General features: G+C 34.0%; 3 protein-coding genes across 6 annotated transcripts; 1 reads left to right on the plus strand and 2 right to left on the minus strand.

The window, feature by feature from the left end:
* Positions 1-1,314: 1,314 nt before the first annotated feature.
* LOC124924022 lies at positions 1,315-11,267 on the minus strand. Of its 2 annotated transcripts, XR_007098288.1 has the most exons (9): positions 10,271-11,267; positions 9,393-9,566; positions 7,928-8,834; positions 7,636-7,766; positions 6,481-6,585; positions 2,583-5,249; positions 2,298-2,499; positions 1,506-2,226; positions 1,315-1,410 (listed from the first exon to the last, which is right to left on the minus strand). XR_007098288.1 is itself a non-coding variant. In XM_047464055.1 (8 exons), exons 1-8 carry the CDS (start codon positions 10,904-10,906, stop codon positions 1,556-1,558), a joined length of 5,493 nt encoding a protein of 1,830 aa, XP_047320011.1. In that variant the 5' UTR covers positions 10,907-11,267; the 3' UTR covers positions 1,315-1,555. The 2 variants fall into 2 exon arrangements, 1 of the variants encoding a protein (XP_047320011.1); XM_047464055.1 differs by having other exon boundaries at positions 1,315-2,226.
* A 5,781-nt stretch (positions 11,268-17,048) lies between these two features.
* Positions 17,049-18,521, plus strand: LOC124926698 (lysM domain receptor-like kinase 3). Its single transcript, XM_047466978.1, has one exon. The coding sequence runs from the start codon at positions 17,189-17,191 to the stop codon at positions 18,452-18,454; it is 1,266 nt and encodes a 421-aa protein (XP_047322934.1). The 5' UTR covers positions 17,049-17,188; the 3' UTR covers positions 18,455-18,521.
* A 425-nt stretch (positions 18,522-18,946) lies between these two features.
* Positions 18,947-25,144, minus strand: LOC124928012. Of its 3 annotated transcripts, none has more exons than XM_047468536.1 (9): positions 24,928-25,144; positions 24,106-24,222; positions 21,960-22,149; positions 21,321-21,358; positions 20,827-20,914; positions 19,765-20,687; positions 19,467-19,694; positions 19,338-19,394; positions 18,947-19,261 (listed from the first exon to the last, which is right to left on the minus strand). In XM_047468536.1, exons 2-9 carry the CDS (start codon positions 24,217-24,219, stop codon positions 19,121-19,123), a joined length of 1,779 nt encoding a protein of 592 aa, XP_047324492.1. In that variant the 5' UTR covers positions 24,220-24,222; positions 24,928-25,144; the 3' UTR covers positions 18,947-19,120. The 3 variants fall into 3 exon arrangements, with proteins under 3 accessions (XP_047324492.1, XP_047324490.1, XP_047324491.1); XM_047468534.1 differs by having other exon boundaries at positions 24,106-24,232; XM_047468535.1 differs by lacking the exon at positions 24,928-25,144 and adding an exon at positions 24,317-24,338 and having other exon boundaries at positions 24,106-24,232.
* Between the last annotated feature and the right edge of the window lie 275 nt (positions 25,145-25,419).

Here is a 25,419-nt window from a genome sequence, read left to right on the forward strand (position 1 = left end):
ACTAATAAAGGTGTTATTTACAACAATAAATTCCAAACTTTTTTTCTTAATAACCCATCAGACCATCTCCAACCCTCAACACCATTTTCAACTCCAAAATGCAGTAAACATCACATCAAACAGCAATTCATCTCCAACCCCAAAACCCTATTCTCAGAATATTCTTTTTTATACCAACTTTTTAACTTTACTAATATTATCTATATATTTATCAACTTTATAAATTTAACCCCAATCTTTTCTTATTTGTTTATGAAACAAAATTTAATTATAAATTAACAATACACATAAATATAATTTAATAATATTTTAAACAAACAAAAATTATATTAAATTAAATATTATTAAAAAAAAACTTACACAGTACAAATAAATAAATTATTAAATACTTAAATAAATTATATATAAATATAAAAAGATTATATATTAAAGATTATAAATATATAAAATTAGAGAAATGTTTAATATAAAAATAAATAAAGAAATTCTTAATTAAAAAAACACAAAAGTTGGAGGACATGATTACATTTTATGCCTAATTGCAGTGATGAACAGTAGTACGCCAAATTTGTCGAATTCTCTCCATATTTGTCGGATCTGCATTTGAGCAAAATGGGCTACAGCAAACCCATTTTGCAGTAGGGTTGGAGATGCCCTCATATATAGAAAAAAAAAAAAAAAAAAAAAAAAAAAAAAAAAAAGAAAAGAAAAGTGGAAGAGAAAAAAAAAAAGGCAAAAATGTTGAAATCATATTTATAATTTTATTTTTATTTTTTGTGTATAAAATTGTTTAGGTTAATTATTTGTTCAAGAAAATTCTAACATTTTATGAATAATTTAAAACTGAAACTATAAACTCTCATTTTGTTTTAATGTTATTTATAATTTATAATTTAATATTTTAATTTTATTTACCGTTTAATTTTTTTAGAATTGGTTAAAGAGAGCTTTTGTTCAATACCCTATTTATGTTTCAGTTTTATTTAAAATTAAATTACTTAAACAACTTTATAAAAAATAAAATAAAATAAATCAATAATAATATCTTTAATCTAAATAAATTTTAATTATTTACTTAATAAACTATAAAAATAATTAAAAATTATGAGTAACTAGAAAATTTTATTTAAATTTATTATATATTAAAGTTATCAAAGTGACAAAAAAATATTAGGAATAAAAAATAATTTAATGTTAATTATTTCAAAATTTTCGAAAAAATTTATATTTTATATTAATTTCTAAAAATTCAAATAAATCACTTTTCGAAGTGGACGTTTTTAATGCTTTATTTGTTAGTTGATTATGTTAGAACAATAATCTGTAAACAAACATTTCTATTTCAGTTGGTGAAAGTTTCAAACCACGGTTCAACCCCCCTAATAAAGTAACAAGAATTCTCCATTTGCCCTGAAAACCAAATGATAAAAAGATTTTAGCTGTTATAGTAAAAAAACAAAGCCAAAACAATAATAATAATAATAATAAAAGAAAAAGAAGACTACATTGAGGCCAACTGGGACCAATATATATATGGTGTTGTTTTCTTCTGCAGTTACATGCTCCCAGCATCCTCGTCATCATCTGATAAACAAACTACTTCATTTGTCTTAGCAGGCGCACTGGTCTCGGCTTGAACTGTAACCTCCCCAAGTTGTGTTTGGATTGTAGGCATAACAATTGGCCGTGCTGAGGCAAAAGCAGATGGAGCAATTGGAAGTGCCTGCCTATATGGGTCTGCAACTGAGCCAACAGGTGTTAAGAGCGGGTTTATGTATTCCGGCCGAATTCCACAAACATTAGCTCTGACACTGACAGGCCTGCCATAATGGTCAGAAGGGTATGATGGTAAACCACGTAGGTGTGGTGCTGGTGAACGCATCTCTCCATGATCTTGGCGATTTATCATAGTAGGGGGAGTTAAAGATGGTCTATGTGGAGGAACCCAAGAAGTCAAAGATGGTCTATGTGTAGGAGCCCAATTAGTCAAAGATGGTCTATGTTGAGGAACCCAAGCAGGAGTCAAAGATGGTCTATGTGGAGTCCATTGACCACGCATGTTTGATATCATTGGAGCTTGCACACCACTATGTGTGACCGGAGATGGTGCTATCATCTCATAGTTTGTTAGGACTGAGGTAGAAGAAGTTCGAGTAACATCTGTAGTCTGTCTTCCCAACAATCGTCCAGTAGTGAATTGCTGCATGTTGCTGATAGATGGGGAAGCTGCAATGATACAAGTTTAAATGCTAAGTAACAATCCAACATGACCACAATGGTACAAGGATATAACTTACCAGACTGCGAGATATTGGACTTGACAGCATTTTTAGTGTGGAAAGACAAAGCTGTAGTCTTGAAGTGGAGAAGTCTATCTTTTATCACTTGCAGCTGGTTTATATTTGAAGAAAAAGCAGTTTCAGTTTCATGAATTATAGCATTGTACTTTTGGTTAATTTCTTCCAGTTCCTTTGCACGAGCCGATTCTAGTAATGACATCTGATGAAGGAAAAAAAATAGTAAATATAAAAATGAATGCTATTAACAGCCAAAAGATAAAAAAGAGAAATAGAAGAACCAACCTTAACATCCATCGAATTTTTATACTTCTCCATTTCTTTAGATATCCTATCCGTCTCATTTGACAGTGGATCATCGACTTCCATATTATGGTTTGGAAAATTAAGAATCATTGGTTGAGCACTAAGCATTGGCGGCTGTGGTTGCAGTTGTGTTCCCTGTCCCAAGGGAGAGACACTAACAGAATGAAGACTTCTTAAACCTCTAGAAGCAATAAGTTGTTCTGGAGGTTCTCCTCTTATGCCTTCATACTGATGGTGCAGAACTTCTGCATTTAGAGGCAGTACTATATTTGTCCGATTGTGCATGGAAAATTGATTCTGAACAGTGGGTGGTCCATGCATATTGACTGGATGATGACTTACTGGAGTTTGAGTAGTTTCTTGCAACAGCACAGCTGAGCCCTCAGCTTGTACAGAGGTGGTCATGACTTGGCTAGAACTGCAAATATTCATAGGCTTGATTGCGAATCCAGAAGCTTCATTTGAACCAGCTATTAATGAAGCTGGTGTCGGGATAACATTATCTGTTGTTGTTGTTGTTGTCTCTACAACATTGGAAAGTCTCGGTAAATCAGCCTCGCCATTACAAGAATCAATTCCAGCTATTGATACTTGTGAGCTACCTCTGTCTACATTTCCCATATCTTTACCACAATCTTGATCTACAGCTTCGGGAACTCTAGGTAAATCAGCCTCGTCATTACAAGAATCAACTCCAGCATGCGATCCAGGTATTGACACTTGTTGTGAGCTACCTTTTTCTACATTTCCAAATCCAATATCTTCACCACAATTTTGATCTAAAACATCTGAAACTCTAGGTAAATCAACTTCGTCATGACAAGAATCAACTCCGGCTTGTGATCCAGCTATTGACACTTGTTGTGAGCTACCAATGTCTACATTTCCAATATATTCACCACAATTTTGATCATTTCGAACAGACACGTTGCTTGAATCAGTTACAATAGTTGAACCAGCTAATGTCTGTTGTAAGCTTTCCATTTCTACAGTCCCAGGTTCTCCACCATGAGTTACACCAATTGGTCCAGGATTGTTGGGAAGCAATGGCAACTCCACTTGGTGTAATTTATCGCAGCTTGCATCATTTGGTCCAGAAACAGTATGTGAGTCAACTGTAGCTTGTGAACCAATTATTGATTCTTGCTGCAAACGCTCTATATCAACAATTCCAGGTTCTTCACAACAGATGTTATCAGAGTTGGCTGAGCGAGAAATTTCATCATTCTGGTTTCTCATTTCATCAATGACCACCAAACTTGGCTTGTCTGTTCGACAATTCTCTGCAATGAGTTCTGTGGCAATTATGTAGTTCCTAACTTCCATCACCATACTCGATGACTTAGAACAATCTAGTGGTTCTTGCTGCAAACATTCTCTATCTATACTTCCAGCTTCTTCACAACAGATGTTATCAGAGTTGGCAGAGTTGGCGGAGCGAGTAATTTCATCATTCTGGTTTCTCATATCATCAATGACTACCAAATTTGTCTCGTCTGTTTGACAATGCTCTGCAATGAGTTCAGTGGCAGTTATGTTGTCACTAACTTCCATCGCTGCACTTGATGACTTAGAAGGCTCCTTTGATGGATCTTTATCAGGAGCTTGTTGCAAAGGCAGGTTGGACTCTTCAAGGTTATCAGCAGAGCTACAGTGAGGTTGTTGCTCTGACTCTCTATTGAGGACTCCAGGTAAAGTATCTATAGCAATGTTTCCTCTTGGTTTCATAGTAAACCCTACTGCTCCATTAACCGTTTGTATATTTGATTGGTCATCAATACACGTTGACTCACTGGAAACCGGTTTAAGCTCATCTGATGGTTTATCAGTTTTCTCTTTTGCACAGGTGGCAGACTGGGAGCCAATAGATAAAACATGCTCACCAACAACTACAGGCTCAAATCTATTTAAAGCCGAGTCACCAGGAAAATCTGCAGGTAACAAAGATTTTAATTTATCTGTGGCCTTCTTCGTTTCCACAATCCTTTCACCTTCATGCTTTTCCTGGAGTTCTCTAAGGCGTGCCTCCTTCTGTTGGTGGTGTACCTCCATCCTTTTTCTGAAATCTTCTACAATTTTTTTAAGTTTATCTGACCTCAGAGAATATTCAACATTAATGGAGCGAATAACACTTGCATGTACTCTGTAATCTGTATTTATTTCTTCTCTCTTTTGCTCCATATCTTTCTCCATGTCATGGATTTCTTCTTGCTGCTGCAACATAAGTCTTTCCAAATGTTCTCCATAATTTTCCTCTATCTTCTTGAAATGGCTTTCAATTCCTTTCTCTAAAGGGCACTGTCTGAGAAAATTTTGTAAAAGTTCTGCATAATCTTGTTTCATTTTTCTAATTAAATTATCTGTTTCTGCATTCGACACATTTAAAGCCTGCAAATGGCAGGTCCCTCTCTCTGCTAGTGGCAGGCCAATAGGGCCATCATCTGTTACGGAAACCACATCCTTCGAATATTTAGGTTCTTTCAAACTATGTATGTGTTTCGAAAACTTTTTTCGTACATCCCGCATCTTCGAGTAAGCATGATTAGCTTCTTCTTCTGTGCAGCTAAACTTCAGAAGCTTCTTCACTGTTGCAAGTGACTTCTCCTTGTAAATTTTATTTTTGACTAATGAAGCCGCATTCCAACACTGAAACGTCAAGCAACAATGAGTAATAGCAGTCAATTTTATTTAATCTACTGTCTCACAATAACAGATATCAAATATGAATGAAGGGCACACTTGTGTGGATTGTCTCAGCAGAGTAAAAGAGGTCTTACAGGACATGTTGTTTAAGCCTTTACAGTGCATGACGTAATGTAGAGATATGAGAAATTAGATAATACTAGCTGGTATGAGAAGAAAAAGTTGCAAAAGTGAAAGACAGCTAAGGCCAAAGCAATCAAAGCACAAGCAAGCAGTGTTGCTTTATAGGAAAATATTTACCAAGCACAATCAAGATTATAGTATTCTGGAGGCAAAACAATCTCAAAGAACTAATAGGAAACTTATAGCATAAATGCTCAAATAAGCTACCATATTTTTATCAACCACAATTAATGCTGTGCCGAAATACATAATATTCTGGTGCATCACACCCAGGAGCATGCCTAGCCACTTCTCCCTGTCATAGCAGTGTTCTAAATGGCGGCCGCCTAGGCGGTCCAACACCGCACCGCCTATACATGAGGCGGTCAGATTATTTAATTATTTATTATTTTTAATTAATTAATTACTAATATTAATATATATATAAATTTAATAAAAAACACTCTTTATCTCCCACTATTTATTTAAATTTTGAAACGACTCTTTACATTCCAATTCATTTCTCTTCTTCATTTCTCTTCCTCATTTCTCTTCTTCTTTTCCGTTTTTTTATCTCATTCACCTCACCTCCTTGATCATCTACATCTTCTTCGATCATCTACCTCTTCTTCAGCTAGTCTACATACTTATTTTTATTAAATGTTACTATGTTAGATAGAGAATATTAATTTTACTTTTTGGTAAAATGATAATTATAGAACATCTTTATTTTATTTATATTTATATTTATATTTATATCCAACCCCCTAGGCACCGCCTAAGCACCGCCTAGGCACCCGAGGCAGTAGGCAGTCACTTACCGCTCCGCCACCGCCTACCGCCATTTAGAACACTGTGTCATAGTTAATGTCGAAATGCAATTTCTAGGTTTCTCTCTCAGCATTTGATAAACATGATGAAGAAAATACATTTAACTGACCAGATTTACAACAGAACCTTCTGCAGTTGTTACTGTTTCAGATCACACCACACAAGAATCCACTAAGACCATGTATGCATCAGACAAGACTAAAATGTAATGGCAAAAATAAAAAGAGAGATGTGAACGTACCAGGGAGATTTGAAAAGCCTGGAAAATGCTTTCCGGTTCCATATTAATACTATGGTTATCAATAATGTAATCAAGAAGATCTCCAGCCATGATCTTGACATCATCCTGCAAATACAAAGAACACACCAATCATGACAGTCAATAACACATGATAGACCCACCAACACTGTGATGTAAGTACCACATCTAGATCTTCACTAAACTATATCTTAAAGGAAAAGTGAGGAACAAATAATAGTGACAAATATCTTCATTACTGAAATAGAGGCAAGTATACTCCTAGACAAGAGTCACATGGTGTCAACTGAAACCAAAAAAATGTCTAATGCACCCCCCATCCATACACTAGAAATAGTTGTCATGCAACTTACATTTTTGTGAAATTAGATTTCAATTACACATTTTTCTGCTTTGGTATTATTCATAAACAGATTGCATAAAACAGAAGATAAAAAACATGACATGTGAGAGTAAGTTTATCATGAGAACTGAAAGTCAGCATCAAATGTTAACTGAAGCTTGAAATGAAGGGAGAAGAGAATATGCAAACCATTGGGCTTTGATCGGTTTGGGTTATTTAGGATTAATCTCAAATACATCCAATTGCCTCCCCTCATCAATCACATCACTCAAATGATCAACCAGCATACCCTCTATCTCATTTAATTTTTTTTTTTTAATTCATTATATATTTATACCCCAAAGAACCCACTTTTTATAACCTATACTTACCAGTTATCAAATTAACATATAAACAAATAAGGCCGTCGAAAGAACCATAATCAAACTCAACACCCCTATTTCATGATAGTCACTTAAATATATAGCACTAGAATAATAACTGTTAATAACTAAAAACCTTTTTTAAAGGTCAACATTTCATTGCATAAAAAGGCGTGAACACAAAATGCGTTCACAAGTTAATCCTTTCGCTCTTGAAGGTGAGACAGTGAGCAAGAGAATATAAATAACGAGTATCCACAGTGTGGTATTAGCAAATATATTCCCGTCGGTTTAAGGTTATAGATCGAGGTTAGGTATCTCAACATCAGGTGGGTATATAAACCCATTACCATCATAAGTTGAAGAGAATTGTTTTAAAAAATGCATTAACCAACCAGAAAATCACTGAAAATGCTAGGGATAAGTTCTTACAGGAAGTTGGAGAACATCAGAGACTTTTTCCATATTTGACTTTAGAAGCAAATGAACATTTTGCGGCATATCAGAAGTCTCTTCTTTTGAAGACTCTGTACCACAAACAGGTTGCAAGCCTCCTAAATCCACTGAAGAATAGATTTTGGCATCAGAGATTGTAAGAGACAATGTTAGTTATGAAAGCTCTATCACAAATTGCATAAACAAAAATTATATTGATTATTCAGTCATTTTATCAAAAAGATTTGGTGACAGTGTCAAAACTGATAAGAATATAATATACACTTACATCCACCCTTCTCAATTGGTTCTGTCTCATTCCTTCCAAGTTCAGGAGAGGGAGAGATAGGAATATTGTCAGTTTTCTTCTTCTTCTTTACTACATCAAGTTCATCCTTTGATGCCTCAATGGGTTGATTAAAGTTGTTAACTCTCTTCCTGTTTCTCTGTAGCAGTCTAGATGGATATTTCCATCTGGGGTTTCTTCCATCCAACAGATTTGCCCAGAAAAGTTGTGATTCATCTAAAACATTCTGCAATTCCCGCTCACCAAGCAACTGAAGGTTCTTACTATAAGTCCCCTCACTATGCTTGACCTTGACAATTAAAGAGTTCTCTATGTGGACGTCATCATGTGAACTAACTAAACCAAGTATCTCATGAACCACATCCTTGAGAATTGGTGATACCAAAGACATATCAGAACAAGCCGTGTCAGCATCATGAAATAGATCCAACTTTTTGAATAAATAAGATGCCCCCCACTGAAGTAACTGGTGACTAGTGCTCCTATTTATATTATGCAAACTGTTATCAAGAGTCACGTTTTGTGCTGCAAGGATCAGAACTTTTTCTTCTAAAGTAAATGGTGAATATAGGCGGAATATCTTAATCTGTTTAAGAGATGAGTCAATTGGCATTCGATTCAGTGCTCTTAGGTCAAGTGAAGGATTCCAATCACTATTAAAAATAATTATGGCATCCACAGATGAAAGTTTGATGCTTGATTGGCAGGCACGAATTTCCAAAAGAAAAACAAATCTGTCACTATTCTTGTCATTGAATCTGTTTACAGAAGTTTGTTTCCTGTGATTGGGAAGGCCTTGATCAACACGTTCATAAGAATCTTGGCCAAATCTTCCCTGAAGAAAGTCATCCAGTATATCTCCAATACCTCTTCCAGAGCCACTAATATTCTAGCAAAATATGAGGTGTGTTAGGCCAATACAATATCAGATGCATCACCTGTTGCGTGCAAATCTAAAACACATGGCACTGATAACAAATCTGACTAGTGTGTTTAACCACAACTAGCCAGGTCAAACACTTTATGAAGATTTCAAGAATAAAAGTCAACTGTGAAACTTATACATCTACTCAGCAAAACTGAATTCTGACACATTTATTCAAAATCAAGACATATTTGGTTTATGGATTTTTTATTTTAAACATAACTACTCCTATTAAGTTATGTCATTTTCATATCTAATTTGATCCATATAATACAAAAACAAACAATTCAAACAAAAAATTAAAATTATATATATTTTGTAATTGTTTTTATTAAAATATTACGCAACATAATATCACCTAAATCATATTCTAAAAACAATTCTATGAGACGATTTCAAATAATAAGAAACCATGAAAAAAGTAGGTAAACATGGGTTGAAGTACAATAATAACATGTATCTAGGAACACAATGGATTTGTGTGAAGTAAGACATTAAAAGCTTAAACATCAGATAATCTACCTTGAAAAGAATGAGCACTCTAAGCCCTTTGTTTCTAATTTCTGAAAGTATTGTATCAAGAAGTTGCAATTTGCCACTTGCTTTGATACCCACGTCCAAGATCTCGGGTTGAAAGAGTTGCTTCATTAATAATCCCTCTAAAGCTTGATCTACAGTGTAGGGGTGATCACAGCACTGTGAGAAGAATCAGATAAATATCATTATAATAAGTGTTAGATTGTAACAGATATCAAACAATGTTTGAAAGCTGTAACATATTATATACTCTAATGAAGTGTTAGAAAAGTATTCCTAACCACACTAATTATTTATTCTATCACCTCCATTGCACAAAAATGAAAAACATGTCATGGATGAAAGACAGCAGATCTAATTTATATGTCGTATGTAAACATATACAGTATAAAATATAGAGTTAAACCAAAGGACTTCATAAATTTTATAATGAACTCAAAACTCTTATCTTTAGTTTTGAGAAAATACATACTATTATTTTTATTTGAAATAGTTAAAATGGGAATTAATCCGATTGAGTAGTAAGCTAACGAATACAAAACATAATCAAAGAAATATATTAATATTAAGGAGAAAATTGTTCATACACCAACTCCTTCGTCAAAGGATTAGCTGACCCACTTACATCACCATAATTTAAAAAAATCGATTTCTGTTACTAGTTAGCCACTCATATTAAGTAATCTGAGTACTCATGTTTTATGTTTATCCAAATGCCTAAATAAATGAGTCACATGTCCACACAATTAAATTGTTCATTTGGCACCGATTATCTAGCAAACAAAAACAACTTAATTTACAAAATGTAGTTCATTTTGCAGGAAAAAACATACAAAGTAAGGATGCAAAGTACAGTACCAGACCTTTCGAGTTGATACTATAACATCCTGCAATACCCCAAACAGTTCTTTCATTGAAGAACGGAGAGTGCTTGAATTTTCAAGAAGAACACCACAGTACTGTTCAAGTTGAACAGTGGATATTGAAACCGGTACCCAGTATTCCACATATCTTGAAGATAGCTTCTCCTCTATTTTTTCCTGATTCACCTCCAAGGCAGTTTCCAAGTCATTCTTAATAGCAGCACTACTACTACTACTTCCCTGGTGTGCACTAAAAAGAGCCTTGTAGGTCCGACTGCTCATCACTTTCCTTTTTATGCTCGATGGGTTCGACATAGTCTGTTTTTTACTCCTTTCAGAACGCCTCAAGGGAGAAGGAGTTTCCTTCTGAGTTTCCAGCTGAGATTCTTGTTCTTCGACCTCCTGTGATTTCTTCTCTACTGGAGTTGGCAAAACCTTCTCTAGACGCTCCGACTTCCTGCTGCTAGATGGCTTTGAGATAGTTAGATAATCAGACTTTGTTGTTAACGGAGTTTTGGATATTGGACTTGGTTGCTTTCCCCATGCATTTTCCCTAACTGACCTTCTCAATCCAGGGGAATCTGTTGAACCATTTCCCGTTGATGAAACCTTACTTGCACTGTTGCTAGCTACCATTATCTTCACATAAACTAGGTCTTCTTCTTGAAGAAACCAATGTAAAGAAAATGATGGGTTGCATAGATTATCGGAAGCTTAACCTTCTTTCATATGGGGGATAACTGAATTCAAAGAACAGGTTCACGCGACCATACAATAATAAGAAAGTACGATCTCGCCTACCGACTTAGAGTTGACCAGACAGAACACCGAGGCCGCGATCAACCAAGAACACCGTGACTGCAATCTCAGGCGGTAGGATGAAACTAGAACACCGTGGCCGGTCGAGTATAGACCCGATGATAAGCAATGCAAGTACTTGGACACAGCAAACCCTGAAATTGACACAAAACCCTAATTTCTACTCTTATGCAGAGAAATGTCCGATTATATTGTTAGTGCATTCACGGGAAGATGTCTAAATTTATATATATATATATATATATATATTATTTTATTTTATTTAGCTAAGATTCATGTCTGGTCTAATTGTCTTCTTTTGACTTATTTTGAATATTTTTTTAAAAGATAAATACACAAATTTGTTGGATTAGACAATAAAACAAATAAAAAAATTGATTGAGAGTGAGTTTAAAATATTGTAAAATAAAATATACAAAAATTGGCTAAATTTAAATTTTATAATTTCTCAATTAACTTTATAAAGATAATTTCTTCCTCAAATTCATACAATTTGAGATTTGAAACCATATAGTTTTCTCAATTCTTAACAAAATATGAATATTTACCTATTAGATCATTATAATTATATATATACATATATATTTGAAGTAATTTTTAATAATGTATTCACATTAATATTCAAAGTAATAAGAATGATAGCAAATGATTTTTCAGATATATATAATTTATAATTAATTCTAAATATAATATAAATGAAAAGGGAACTTATTTTGCACGTCTTTCGAAATCGAGATTACATTTTTATATCAGAAACAATTCTAGTATAATCATAAATAAATTGTATAAAACTTGTTTGTATAGATTTTCTTTTTATATAATAATTGTAATAGATAAAGTATCAAATTGAATGGACTCAAAAGTCGCCGCATATATCGGAATTTATTTATTTTTTTAATTTTTGGAAAACTATTTAAGTACTTACGAGCTTATTTTAAATTGTCAAGTTACCAATAATTAATTACTTGCAAATTCATTTTAAATTGTGAAGTTACCGATAATTAATTACTAGAATTTAATTATGAGTAATTAAATAGTAAAATAAATTCTATTTTCAAAGATGTTCATAAAGGATTGGAATTGATTCTATCTTTTCCTATATAAAAAAAGTAGAGCTCCATTATTGCTTAGTCTTTAAGGAAAAAATGCTTGTGAAAAAAGATTTATTATTTTAAATGAAAAGGTAATAATAATCAATGTTTTGAACTCAAGTATTATTAATTTGTATCCAATATATCACATGTATCTATGACCTTAGTCACCTTACCCCAAAATGGATTGATCCAAGGACTATATGAATCTTGTGTCCAATGGCAGAGTCATCTTCCAAGCTTGAGTGCACAATACGGATTGTCGTACGAACTTGTGATGCAACGATAAAGAAGGAAGAGAGAGTCAATTAAGCAAGCATACTGCGGTCACTGCGATGGTCACAAGCTCTCACTTGAAAGATCGGAACACACACCAGCCTGGGCCTGCCTTAGTAAGCGAACCCTAAATATGACTACTAATTGTTTATAGAAAATGATTGAGTTAATAATGGTGATTCTCATTTATGAGGATTATGTTTTTTTATAAGTGGAGCCAAAATCTCCATTTTAAATATTCCTTTTATTGAAATTTCTACATGTCAATCAAAAGAATTACTTTTTCAGATTGTGGTATGATGGGGGCTAAGATGTAATTCTAAGATGAAATTAAACGAAAAAATTAAGTAAATTGATCCTACAAAAAAATATAAGAGGTTTATTGTTGATTAATTTATTTAAATTTTAAGGTATAAGATTTGGCCTTTTGTATTTAATAACTAAGTCAATATGTGGTATTCTACAAAAACTAGAAACAAATTATAATGTGTTAATATTCAACTAAAATTGAATATAGGAGGAACATGAAAACCATTGTTTGTGAATTACCCATTTTACAAAGTTGCAATTCATATAATAATTTTTTTTATGAAATAACAACAAAAATTAACATTATTTGATTAGATAATTTTTTTTTGTCTCGTGACTCATTGAATTCTCACAATGGTTTTGAAATTTTGACAAGATATTAAATCTAAGGAGCAAGTTGAATTTGAAAGATTTGTATATGAAAAAATCTACATGTTTCATTAATGTTTGGTATATGACTTATTTCTTTAAAGCCCTATTTGTAAATTATTATATAAACTATATAAGTATATTAAGAAAATGTGTAAATATTTTATCATATTGAATTTAAACGATAAAAAAATTTCAGTTCCAAATATGAAATGAACCAACAAATTATAAGTATTTAAATTCTTAATTACCTCTAGGAGATCCCTTGAAGCTTTTCTTTAGAACTTTTCATATTGTTGGTTCATTGACTTGAATCAAAGATAAAATCTTTATATTCAAGCAATTTATGAATTTTCTATGGTTCCAACCTGTGAATCCATAATGCCTCCTATTGGTTTTAGGTTTTCTATGGTTGCAAATGATGTCGTCAAAAGCTAGGATGGTGACCCCGACTGCCCTTCACTTCCAACCGATGAACCAACATTGAATGATGTCGGACCTTCTTATGTAAGGTAGATTTGTAAGACTTCATATCTCAAGACGACAAAGATGGCGACCTTCACTTCCAACAGATGAAATGAAACGTGACTGTGATTCCACATTGGGCTTTAAGAATCTATATTAAAATCAATACATGTAATATGGCTTGGATGCATCTAAAGATGATATCGAAGTTAAATAGATTATTTGCGATTGGATCCATGAGCCAGATGACATTGAAGATCGACATAGAAATAATCTATCGACGTAAATTTGGATGGAAATAGTCATTCAATCCTAACTTTATCATTTCGATGCCCCAAATTTTGAATCAATTTTTGGTAGAGACACAAATTTTAACTTGAATTCATTTACTCTTGTTTGTATAGATAAATAAATCAAATACATTTGTTACACATACTCTTCATTTTTTCTTTTATCAATGTTTGCGAGATATGTGTTTGTACATATAAATGGGGAAGATCAGTTGTCTGTCCCTAACACTGTCCCCTCCTGTCCCATTTGAAAAGAATGCCTTGAAAAATTGTTTGATGTTGGTTGCTTGAGGATTGAGGATTGATGTTTAATGCTTGATATTTGTTTCTTGATGCTAGATATTTGTTTCTTGATGCTTAATGATTAATGCGTTCGGATTGGGGTTTTTGAAAAAATATAGAGAGGGAAAAAAGTAATGATTGATGATGAGTTTGAGGAAGTGGTGATTATTTTTAGTAAAAAAACTTAATGGGTATTGATATATATGAATAAAATAAAAAATAATAATTTAAAATAGAGTGTATTTTAGTATTTTGGTTAATGAAATGAGTGATGTGATTGATTGAAAATTTGATTTTTGATGAATTTTTTAAAAAATCCAAAGAGAACAAGGCCTTGGTGTTTGTTGTTTGTTTCTTGTTGTTTGTTGTTTGATGCTTAATGTCTTATGTTTGATGTTTGTTGATTAATGCTTGATGCTTGATGTTAAATGCTTGATGATTGATGTTTGATGCTTGATGCTTGATGTTTGATGCTTGATGTTTGATGCTTGATGCTTGATATTTGATTCTTGATGCTTGATGCTTGATGCTTGATGCTTGATATTTGATTCTTGATGCTTGATGTTTGATGCTTGATGCTTGATGCTTGATGCTTGATGCTTGATGCTTGATGCTTGATGCTTGATGCTTGATGCTACTAAATGCTTGATGATTGATGACAAATGTTTGATGCTTGATGGTTGATTCTTGATGTTTGATTATTGTTGTTATTTAGGATTAATCTCAAATACATCCAACTACCTCCCCAAATCAATCACATCACTCAAATGATCATCCAATTGCTTCTCCTCTATTTTTTCCTGATTCACCTCCAAGACCGTTTCCAGGTCATTCTTAGCAGCACCACCACTACTACTACCCTGTTGTGTACTAAAAAGAGCCTTGTAGGTCCGACTGTCCATCCTTTTCCAATTTAAGCTCGATGGGTTCGACATAGTCTGTTTTTTTACTCCTTTCAGAACGCCTCAAGGGAGAAGGAGTTTCCTTCTGAGTTCCATCTGAGATTCTTGTTCTTCGACCTTCTGTGATTTCTTCTTTACTGGAGTTGGCAAAACCTTCTCTAGACGCTCCGACTTCCTGCTGCTTGATGGCTTTGAGATAGTTAGATAATCAGACTTCGTTGTTAACGGAGTTTTGAATATTGGACTTGGTTGCTTTCCCATGCATTTTCCCTAACTGACCTTCTCAATCAAGAGGAATCTGTTGAACCATTTCCAATTGATGAAACCTTACTTGAACTGTTACTAGTTACCATTTGATTTGATAGAAAATATCAATATCCTATTTATGAATTTATACCTAAAAATGCAACGCAATCTTACAAGCCATCACCCAGATTAGGTTGATCTCCTAAGACTGAGTGATATTAATCAGTCCTCTGTCTTGACTGGGAAGAACAGAAGTTGAAGGAAAAAGAAATCCTAAGACTCCAAAGATGGGGTTATTTGACCAGATGCAAAAGATAATTTTAATTGTATTTCATGGTTTTTTTTTTTTTTTTTTTTTTTTTTTTTTTTTTTTTTTTTTACTGAATGACTCCAAAGATGAGGTTATTTGACCAGAAAGATAATTTTAATTGTATTAGTGGTCTTTTTTTTTTAATTAAATTGTCCTTTTCGCGAAGTGAATTAAGGTTTAGTATAAATACTCTAATTTTTCTATTTCATTTCTCTCTCTTCTCTTGTTCTCTCTTTGACGGCGACTACGGCGGGGCGGCGGTCCACTTCATACAAATACAGATTTATATTCTTATTTACCTGATCTTTATTTCAAAACCTAACCTAAATCAATTTATGTTTTTATTTACACGATCTTCATAAACTCTAACCCTAAACCTATTTTGCATGCATGTCAGGTGAAGGATTTTAAGATTTATGTTTATGTTTTCATTATCTTCATTTCAATCCTTCGATTTAATCTGTTCTTATTTGGTGGTTCATATTGGTTATTATTTGTTATTTGGTTCATATTGGTTTATATTGGTTAATATATGTCGATGATGATATTTGCAGATAATCTCGGATTATATGGGTTCCGTTTCAGGGAAGATTCGCTAAGGACTTACCGTTTTGATGGAAATAGCCATTCAATTATAACTTTATCCTTTGTATGCCTCAAATTTTGGATCAATTTTTTGTAGAGACAAATTTTTTAATTTGAATTCGTCTACTCTTGTTCGTTCGTAGAAATAAATGAATCAAATAGATTTGTTACACTTACTCTCAATTGTTTCTTTTATCAATATTTTGAGATATATGTATTTATATGTTAAAACACATAAATGCATTTAAAATTTACTAAATTAACTAAAAAGATATCATACTGAATTTGTAATATTAACACAATTAATGACATCAGATAGTGAGCATTTACATGATTAAGAAATAAAAGATTTAATAAATCTTAATATTTTTTAAAAAGCCATATCATATCCATATAATTTTTTTTTTATATTAAATTTATTTGGATTTAAATTAGTTTACATGTCCTCAGCACTCATTAAGGTTAAAATTTAATCTCTTCATTTACATGTTAGGTTGATGTAATTTTATTTTATTTTATTTTAATTATAGTTTTCTAACTAATCTTTTCCATGTATTTAACTTTTTCTTTTTTTTCTACTCTTAGCTTCTTTTTTTTTTTTTTAAATTACAATTTTGTTTGACCTATTTTCATTTTATTTTATTCTATGTTAAAAAACAATAATTTTAATATATTTTTTAATAATATTGATACAATATTTTGAAACAGAAACTATTGTGTGTAAGTGGTTCAGTATTTCACAATTTGATCGAGGACATTTTGAACATTGATTTATTTTTATTTTTTTAATAATTAGTCTAGCTATAAGACTTGTTTGTATGAGGAGTCACGCTCATAATATTAATATTGTGAGAATGTGACTTCCATCACGCTCATACAGGTCTCCTTCCTTCCCCAATAGAAACACCACCAGCACAAGTCAGGCTCGCCGTCGCCGTCGCCGTCGCCGTGAAATTCATCTTCTACTCTGCCGGATGTGCAAAACAAAAACGGCAACAGACGTAGCAGAGCCGTCTCAAGTTGCCGAGGCATATCGAAGAAGCTCACCGATCATTACGCCACGAACCCCAAAGTCTCAACCAACATTCATTCCCTCAACCACATCAAGCTCAAGCTACCTTCTCAACGCATCTCAGATCACCACCGCATCTTCTCTTTCTAGCGCTACATCTCAACTCTCCACCCTCCGTGACTCCTTACCGGAAAACACTCAGTTCTACGACTATTCCGAGATCCGTTCCGCTACCAACAATTTCCTCGCCAAGAGATATTCCTCCTCTTCCACTCCATCATGGCGCTGCAATCTTCGCGGCAAGGATGTAATCGTATTCCAGCGTAAGAAGTTACGACGACGGTTACTAATCAATCACCACGAATCTCAATTCAAAGAACGGCTGACAGCGCTATGTAGCACTCACCATGCTAGTATAATTAGCCTTGTTGGAGCAACTCTCTCCTCCTCCGAATCCGATTACGTTTACCTAGTCTACGATTTCGTCTCCGGCGGATCAACTCTTGCGGACTGTCTACGAAATCCTAAAATCTCCAATTTCACGTCTCTTCCGACGTGGATGTCACGGATCCAGATTGCGAGTGATCTCGCACAAGGTTTAGATTACATACACAACAATATCAGAATAGGATCGGAATTCAATTTTGTACATAAACATATAAGGAGCAGTAGCGTTATCGTAACGGAACCATCTCTTAACGCTAAGATCTGTCACTTTGGAACCGCCGTTCTCACCGGAGAGATCGGATGGTTGAATGAAATCTCGTCGGAGAACCGGTCGATGCAATTTGAAGGCGATCGAGGATACATGTCGCCGGAATTTCAGTCGAATGGTATTCCGACGAAGAAATCCGACGTATTCGCATTTGGAGTAGTGATTCTGGAACTTCTATCTGGTGAGGAGCCTGTAAAGTATAGATTTGATAGAGAGAGAAGTAATTACCAGAAATTTTCTGTGATTGACGCCGCTAAGGAGGCTGTTGACGGAGGAGAAGGGAGGCTGAGGAGTTGGATTGATAGGAGGCTTAACGACTCGTTTCCTGTTAGTGTTGCGGTTAAACTGACACGCGTCGCGCTTAGATGCGTACACGTGGATGCGGTTGAGCGACCCGATATGAGGCGGGTCGTGGGAAAGATATCCGAGTTGTATTTGGCGTCTGCTGATTGGTTGACTAGGGTTAAGCCGCATCCATCTGATCATTTTACTGCCTCATTTGCCCCTCGTTAAGAGTTTTTTCAATTTTAATTAGAAAATTAAGTTGACATTTTGTTAAAAGAAATAAAGTATGGGCTCTACCTTAGATAATCATTAATGATGATAATAATAATAATAAATTCAATAATGTCAGTGATGTCTTCATCGTTCAAGATTAAATTTAATTAATTAAAATATTATATATATTATAAATATATATTTATAAAGCATGTCATTTCAAACTGATTTTTCCTAAACAAACTTACTTAGTTGAACAACATGGTTTATGCGCTGCTAAACTCACACACATTCATTTGTTTCCGACCCTTAGAATTTCCTTTCCCTAAAAGTAGGTTCCCAATAATAGGGAGAGGATACGACGATCAGCTATACAACTAAGTTGTGTACCATCGGTTTGCAATCCCTACTACATCTGCCTTTACCTTTACGATATTTGCTGTATTTTGTTCGTTGGTGTTATTAACCGACTAATCAAACTAGTACAAAATTGAGCTACTCACGACAGCTTCACTCGTTTACCTCCCTAATTATACCCCAACCAAAAGTGTGTTATCCGGTACAATAATTTTAAAAGTGCTAATAATTATAACAGGACGAGTGCCCACAGTGGAAAAAGTCTACTTGAAGCGTTTTGAATGGGATTCTTCTTAATTCAAAAAAATAAAAAATAAATAATAATTATAACAGCAGTTGCTGTTGCTGCAAGCCTTTGCTCTTCCTTGGATATGGGTACATAGCAGCTAACTCTCTAACACGTTCTTGAACCCACTTTGGTATGGCTTGGGCACCTTGCTGTTGCTGCTTTCTTCTCCACTGAACCTATCAAACAAACAAACAATTAAAACCCTAAACATGTCTCCTAAGCTACCCACTTCAACAATTTCAGTAGATATACCTCTCGCTTTCTCTGCAATGTTGGGCAGCTGGCCCGAAGGAGATTTCTCCATTTGTCCTGAAAACCAAATGATAGAAAAGATTTTTAGCCATTACAGTAAATGTTACCAAAAACAATCAAAAAGGTTACCTTTAAGTCAACTGATGTGCGGTTTGCCGATGATTGGAAGAGTTGTTTTTTAATCTCACTCCATCTTCCCACGCCACATCGAGAAACACCTTCCACCAACTTCAACACCTCTGACTGTGACCAATATATATGGTGGTTTCTTCTGCCCTTACCTGCTCTCTGCTCCTTGTTGTTATCTTCATCCCGCGATTCGCTTGAAATGGACTCGGTATAATAAGAATAATGTCCCTGGACATACAAATTTCAATTTGGATACTATTATTAAGTACAAAAGAGTAGAGTAGAGTAAAGCAATCACCTTCACTATTTCCTGCCCAGGAACTGGTTGTTCAACAAAAGGAAGCTGAATAGAAGAAGAAGAAGCCCTTTTCTTTTCTTGCTTGGGAACAGCTGGTTGTTCACTACAAGAAACCTTAAAAGAGTTTCTTTTCTTTTCATGCTCAACAACTGGTTCGCCAAAAGGAACCTGAATACAATTTCTTACTAAAGGATTCTCCTTTACCGGCAATAACAATGATCTTCCGCCAAATCTTTTTTGACTGCGCTTCTGACGTACCGTTTCTACATTCGAATTGGTATCCCAAATGGCACATCTCCTCTTTTTATGAGTGGTGTTCTTCTCCAACGATTCCTCAATAAACCTCTTGGGAGGCTTCCGCAATCTCTTTTCTGAAATAGGCGAGCAGATTACTTTAACTTCTTGTTCAGAAAAAACTGTATCAATCGATTCAATCCTACCACCACCAGCTTCAGAAGAGACGTTTATTACTGTTGAGTCATACCCACCGCATGTTTCCCATGTTGAATTTCTAATTCTAGGCTTTGTTTTGATAAAACTGTTTAAGGGATTTTCTGATTCACCCCCAAAAAAGGCACCGAATATGGGCAAGGTTTTTGTGGTCTTGCATTCACCAGAATTTGAAGGACATTTTATGTGTCTCAAATCGCTGTTGGGGACACCAAAGGAGAGGCGGCGCTTCAGCCATTGCTTGTCTGTGACTGTGGTTTCACGCCCAAATATGCTGGTGAATGCCAAATGTAACTCTTCAATAGACATTTCATCAAACAATGAATATCTCTCATCACTTGCAGCCTGGTGGAGCAAAGGGTCATTTTCCATGGACAGTGCTGATGTCGGACAACCATAGCTTTTAGTTATGTTTTGCAGTTCGGATCCTCTAACAAGACTTGCTTTGGGGACTTCATCACCAAACTCATTATCTGGGGAAAGATTTTTCTGAAAATATTAATAACACCATACAAGGGGAAAGGGTTTAGGGTTAATGCCCTATGGTAACACAACAACACCACTTCTCATTTCTTTATTCTCAATTCAAGTTTATATTTCCTAATCAATTACCAAGTAGATAATCTTCACATGTATCACGGGCAATCCGTCTCTCGTAACAAGCCATTGTATCGGTTTCTCTTGAGACTCCATTAGCCAGCTGCAAAAACAGTAATATGAAAACTGAATACCAATATCTGTACGAAATCCATAACTTCAAGTAGAACTAAAAGGAAAGAAATGCACTTCCTGAGCAGCTCAAACTAGATGACTTCCCTTACTACAGACTTTCAAAGTCGAATAGAATGTACGAAAAAGATTGCAGTTTCTTATGCAAATTGTTGTCCCAATTGATATATTGAACCTATTTGGAAACTCATATTTTGTCACAATCAAGATCCCATTGAAAAATCGCCAATTAAACCGATCATGTAAATAGGAATTATACTGTACATTACTTCCCTATCACAAAGGCAGGTATACATGACCAGATCACAGACAAAATCATTTGAATTAGAAGATTTTTACACCAAAAAAATATGTGCAATGCTTGAAGAGAAACATACTTCATCACTGCGCTGTTGTTTATTTAGATCTGGCACATCTGAGAGAAGAACACATGAAACATTGTGTTAGAAAAAAATAAACTAGGAAAGGAATCTACAAAAATAGGAATAATGTTGAATGTTGTTATCTTCTCAGACAGTGATGAGAACAGTTTCCAGTGGACCAATTTTACCTTAATCGTCTAAATTCACATAGGCCCCATTTCAAAATACTTTTTATTTCTGTTTTTGTATTTGGATTTTGGATACTAAACTTCTTTATTTTCTTTTTTCTTGTGACCGGAGTTTATTCCCTGGGTGGCTAGCATGACACCCCATTGCCATGACGCCCTTTAAATCAAAGTGTTCTTAGCGTTCTTAGTGGAAATCGAACCTGAGACCTTTGACCTCTTAGGTAAAACTCTTTGACAATTGAGCTACGCTTGTGGGTTAAAGAGAGATTTAAAAGTTCATTTATGTTTCTGTAACTGGATTCAAACACGAGAATAATTTAAAAGGTGTTTTTGTTGTTAATGATGAGACAGCCATAATCATTTTCTGACTATACATATCTAGTCTAAACCATAAAGGCATGAACTAAAGCGGAAATCTTCAAATAAACAATGTGTACAGCTTATAAATCAACAAAAACACTCTTACCATCTTCAATTTTCACAGAACCATAATCAACAACTGAAATTCCTGGGACACTGTAGCACTTCTGATTAACAATGGAATGAAAACTCAGAACATCATCAACGCTTAAACTGTTGCACTTAGGTTCCGACAAGAAATGTTCAACCCCCACTAAATCTTCTGAAGAGTGAAAAAACCATGGATCTCCCCCAACCTTAACGAAAAAGAAGACATTATATCAACAGACATTTTTTTAAACAAATGTTGATTATAAACATGCTCTAAACTTTTGTATACATTGCTAGGATGAGCATCCCACCCACCATAACCGACAAACCCGTCATAACTGACCGACCCTTTCGATTTATCAGATCCACTTGGATACAGCAATGACTGGGTTTAAACTATGAATACCTTTTAAACTGAACAAATACGTATAAAAATACTTAAAACAAGAAAGAGCTATAACCATCTTTAGATTATGTTTTCAGTTACTTCATTCAACTCTCTTATCTACTATTACTTATTCACTTAAACCAGTGCGTAATTTTCAGACATTGATTTCTTCAGAAAACAAAAAACTTATATAGGCCTTGTTTGGTTAACGAGTAGGTTATTTCCAAATTATCTTTTTCGGTACAAGTTATGAAAAGTGGGTTATTTGGGTAAAATGGTATTAGGGATAAAAATCATAATGAGTTTTTTTTAAATAGAGGATATTTTGGTTGATGATTTGAATTATTCTGACAAGAAATTCTTTAAATTTCCTGAAAAAGTTCTAAAAGGGATAGAGTAGAGTATAGAAACACACACAAGGAGTCAACTATATCAACAAAAAAGTGAGACATAATTTAGGTTAGAAAATGAATAACAGAAGCTTTATTAGAAGCAGGAACTATGCATACAATTCACACCCAGGTCCTTGGACAATCTCAGAGAAGACTAACCTCACAATAATTCATTTTAATTCAAGCTTTAAATTTCCAAACAAAAACAGAAAATATCAGAGAAACTAGCAAAACACAGAACCCATATATGCCTATTTGGAAATTGGTATTTTCCTCTTGCATCACATTGGAAAATCACCAAAATTAATATTTAAAGTGATTTTTTTTATTGTTCAGTATAAGATTGTTTACAGGATGATGATACATATATTTTCTAGATCATGAATATAGTGTGATTTTTTTATTTCATTTTGTATAAAAATGATGATCTAGAAGAAGACTAAACAAAACACATAACCAATATTTTCCCTATTTGGAAACTAGTATTTTTCACAATCTCTAACACAATCATCACTATCACCTTGAAAAATCACCAAAATTAATATTCAAAGTGATTATATTTTGTTTGGTATAAAATTAATTTTCTGGATCATGATATATATATTTTCTAGATCATGATCTAAATTATAGTGTGATATTTTTACTTCTTTTCATAAAAGTCATGAATTAGATTAGTCTTTGGATCATGATCCAAACTATTTTTTTAGTCATAGTAATTTTGGGAAACAAAACAAATGTATATTTTTTCGGATCATGATTCGATTTAATACGTAATAAGAAATATTATTGTTATGTACCCGTGTGATTTGAGTAAAATTGCCAACCCACTTGTAATGGGTTCTTTTAATACTAAAAAGTTGTAAAATGATTGAGTAGCTAGCTCATTGTAGATTTATGAATTTCACATATCCGCCAACAACAACAGAATGTTATGCAACCACATATTGATGCAAAATTATTTATCGGGTATAACAAGTCTCATGGAGAAAAATAATAATAAGTTGGGATGTCTAATAGATGAAGCCAAGGTGTTGAACCGGAAACAATTGCCAAATATGATATGGTTTGGTAACTCTCTCCATCTTTCCATTTCATATAAAGTAGATATCATAATGTGAATTAAGGAGCAGTTGATATAAAATTATGTATGACCAAAGACCCTTTCTTTTCATTAGAGTAATTTGAAAGGTGTTGTAGAGATTTACATCAAAATGGTGCTAATTTTCTTTGATTGGAGAAAGAGACAAGAATAACATCTGATCTAAAATGGGTCAGAAAAATGATACTTAAATTACCTTACTCAAAGTATAATACATCAACACTAGATATCGAAAAACAGCTAATTGAGTATAAAAATATCTAGATAAAGAGATCATTAATACCTGGGGAGGATTATCAGCAAACATGTTAGGAAGTTCATCAAAAACAATTAAATCATCTTCAGGTCCAGTTAACATTGGTCTAGATTTGGTAGCCTCTTGCCTATCTTCAGACATTGTCTAGAAATAGCTGGAAAAAAAGACAATAAACCATCATCAACAATAATAAAAAAGAAAGAAACAAAACCAACAAAGCCTCTATGTTTTCATTTACCAAAATGCCAAGGGAAATGCACTAAATGATGTCTTTGAACCCACTCAGGGCAGCTCAAACTATATTAGTGTTGAAACTAAAGGGTTGAGTTCGAAAATTGCTTCCACCATTGGTGGGTCTAGACTAGAATCAGTATCTGCTCAATCACCAAAAAATAAGTACTGAAATGGAACTTATAATACCATAAATTCACCTGATTTTGCTTTGCATTCTCATTTTGATTCTTCTGTACAGTAATAATGTTGGGTCTTTCTCTACTCTATCACAAACAAGTAAATCCTCGACCCAAGAAAACACAGTATATATATATATATATATATATGCTTAATCAGTCATATCAGTCAATTTTCTCCAACTCTAGGGAGATGAAAATCTCAATAGAAGCATGGTCAAGTGAAACAAGGTACATATCTCATTACAATCGAACAAGTTCAATAAACAAGACATCATTCAAGGCGCATGCATGCTCGTATGTTTAGTTTTGAAGAATGTAAACAGCATATAAAGATGAAGGGAAACAGCATCAGAAAAAGAATGCACTATATAAAAAGTTAGACAGCAAGAGAAAAGGGAAAAAAAAAAAAAAAAGCTCAAATGATTCAAGAAAGTACCTTGTTTTGTCCGAAGGACACACGCAGGAGATGAAGGGGGGGAAGAAAACCCAGTGAGCTCTACTACTAATGATGAAAATCTTGAAAAGAAAAGAAGTATTTTTTAATAGATCTTGTCCATAAGAGATGAAGTAGTAGTCACATTTGGAAGGTGAACACCAGTTAGAAGATGAGAAATGAGAAGAAGAAAAAAGGCAGAGGGGGAAGGGGGAAGTAAAGAAAAGAAAACTCCCCTGCTGCAACTACTGACGTATTTTTGCTATTCCAGGAACGGACTTGAAGTAATTTCAAAGGTGAATTGCAATAAGAACCTTTTGGAGTCCGTGGAAGACACGTGGCGAAGTGGGTCCTTGCCGTCGATGATAGAACCATTTCCTGTCCTACCCGCGTTTCAAACAATTTTTCCCAAACTACCCACCTTTTCATTCATATTCCCAAACTACCCACATTTCTCTCTCTAAATCATTAATCAACCCATTAATTAACTCACTC

Source organism: Impatiens glandulifera, chromosome 2 (assembly GCF_907164915.1).
Source record: "Impatiens glandulifera chromosome 2, dImpGla2.1, whole genome shotgun sequence".
In the NCBI taxonomy this organism is placed as follows: domain Eukaryota; kingdom Viridiplantae; phylum Streptophyta; class Magnoliopsida; order Ericales; family Balsaminaceae; genus Impatiens; species Impatiens glandulifera.

Bases quoted from the DNA above. Each gene is read 5' to 3' on its own strand.
- LOC124926698 (XM_047466978.1), top strand. From the start codon at position 17,189: ATGTGCAAAACAAAAACGGCAACAGACGTAGCAGAGCCGTCTCAAGTT.
- LOC124924022 (XM_047464055.1), bottom strand. From the start codon at position 10,906: ATGGTAGCTAGCAACAGTGCAAGTAAGGTTTCATCAACGGGAAATGGT. The intron at 9,567-10,270 runs GTCTGGTACTGT...TTCTTCTCACAG, and splicing joins TTATAGTATCAACTCGAAAG to TGCTGTGATCACCCCTACAC. The intron at 5,250-6,480 runs GTACGTTCACAT...TTGACGTTTCAG, and splicing joins AGGCTTTTCAAATCTCCCTG to TGTTGGAATGCGGCTTCATT.
- LOC124928012 (XM_047468536.1), bottom strand. From the start codon at position 24,219: ATGTCTGAAGATAGGCAAGAGGCTACCAAATCTAGACCAATGTTAACT. The intron at 21,359-21,959 runs GTAAGAGTGTTT...TTCTTCTCTCAG, and splicing joins TTCTGTGAAAATTGAAGATG to ATGTGCCAGATCTAAATAAA. The intron at 20,915-21,320 runs GTATGTTTCTCT...CTGTTTTTGCAG, and splicing joins AACAACAGCGCAGTGATGAA to CTGGCTAATGGAGTCTCAAG.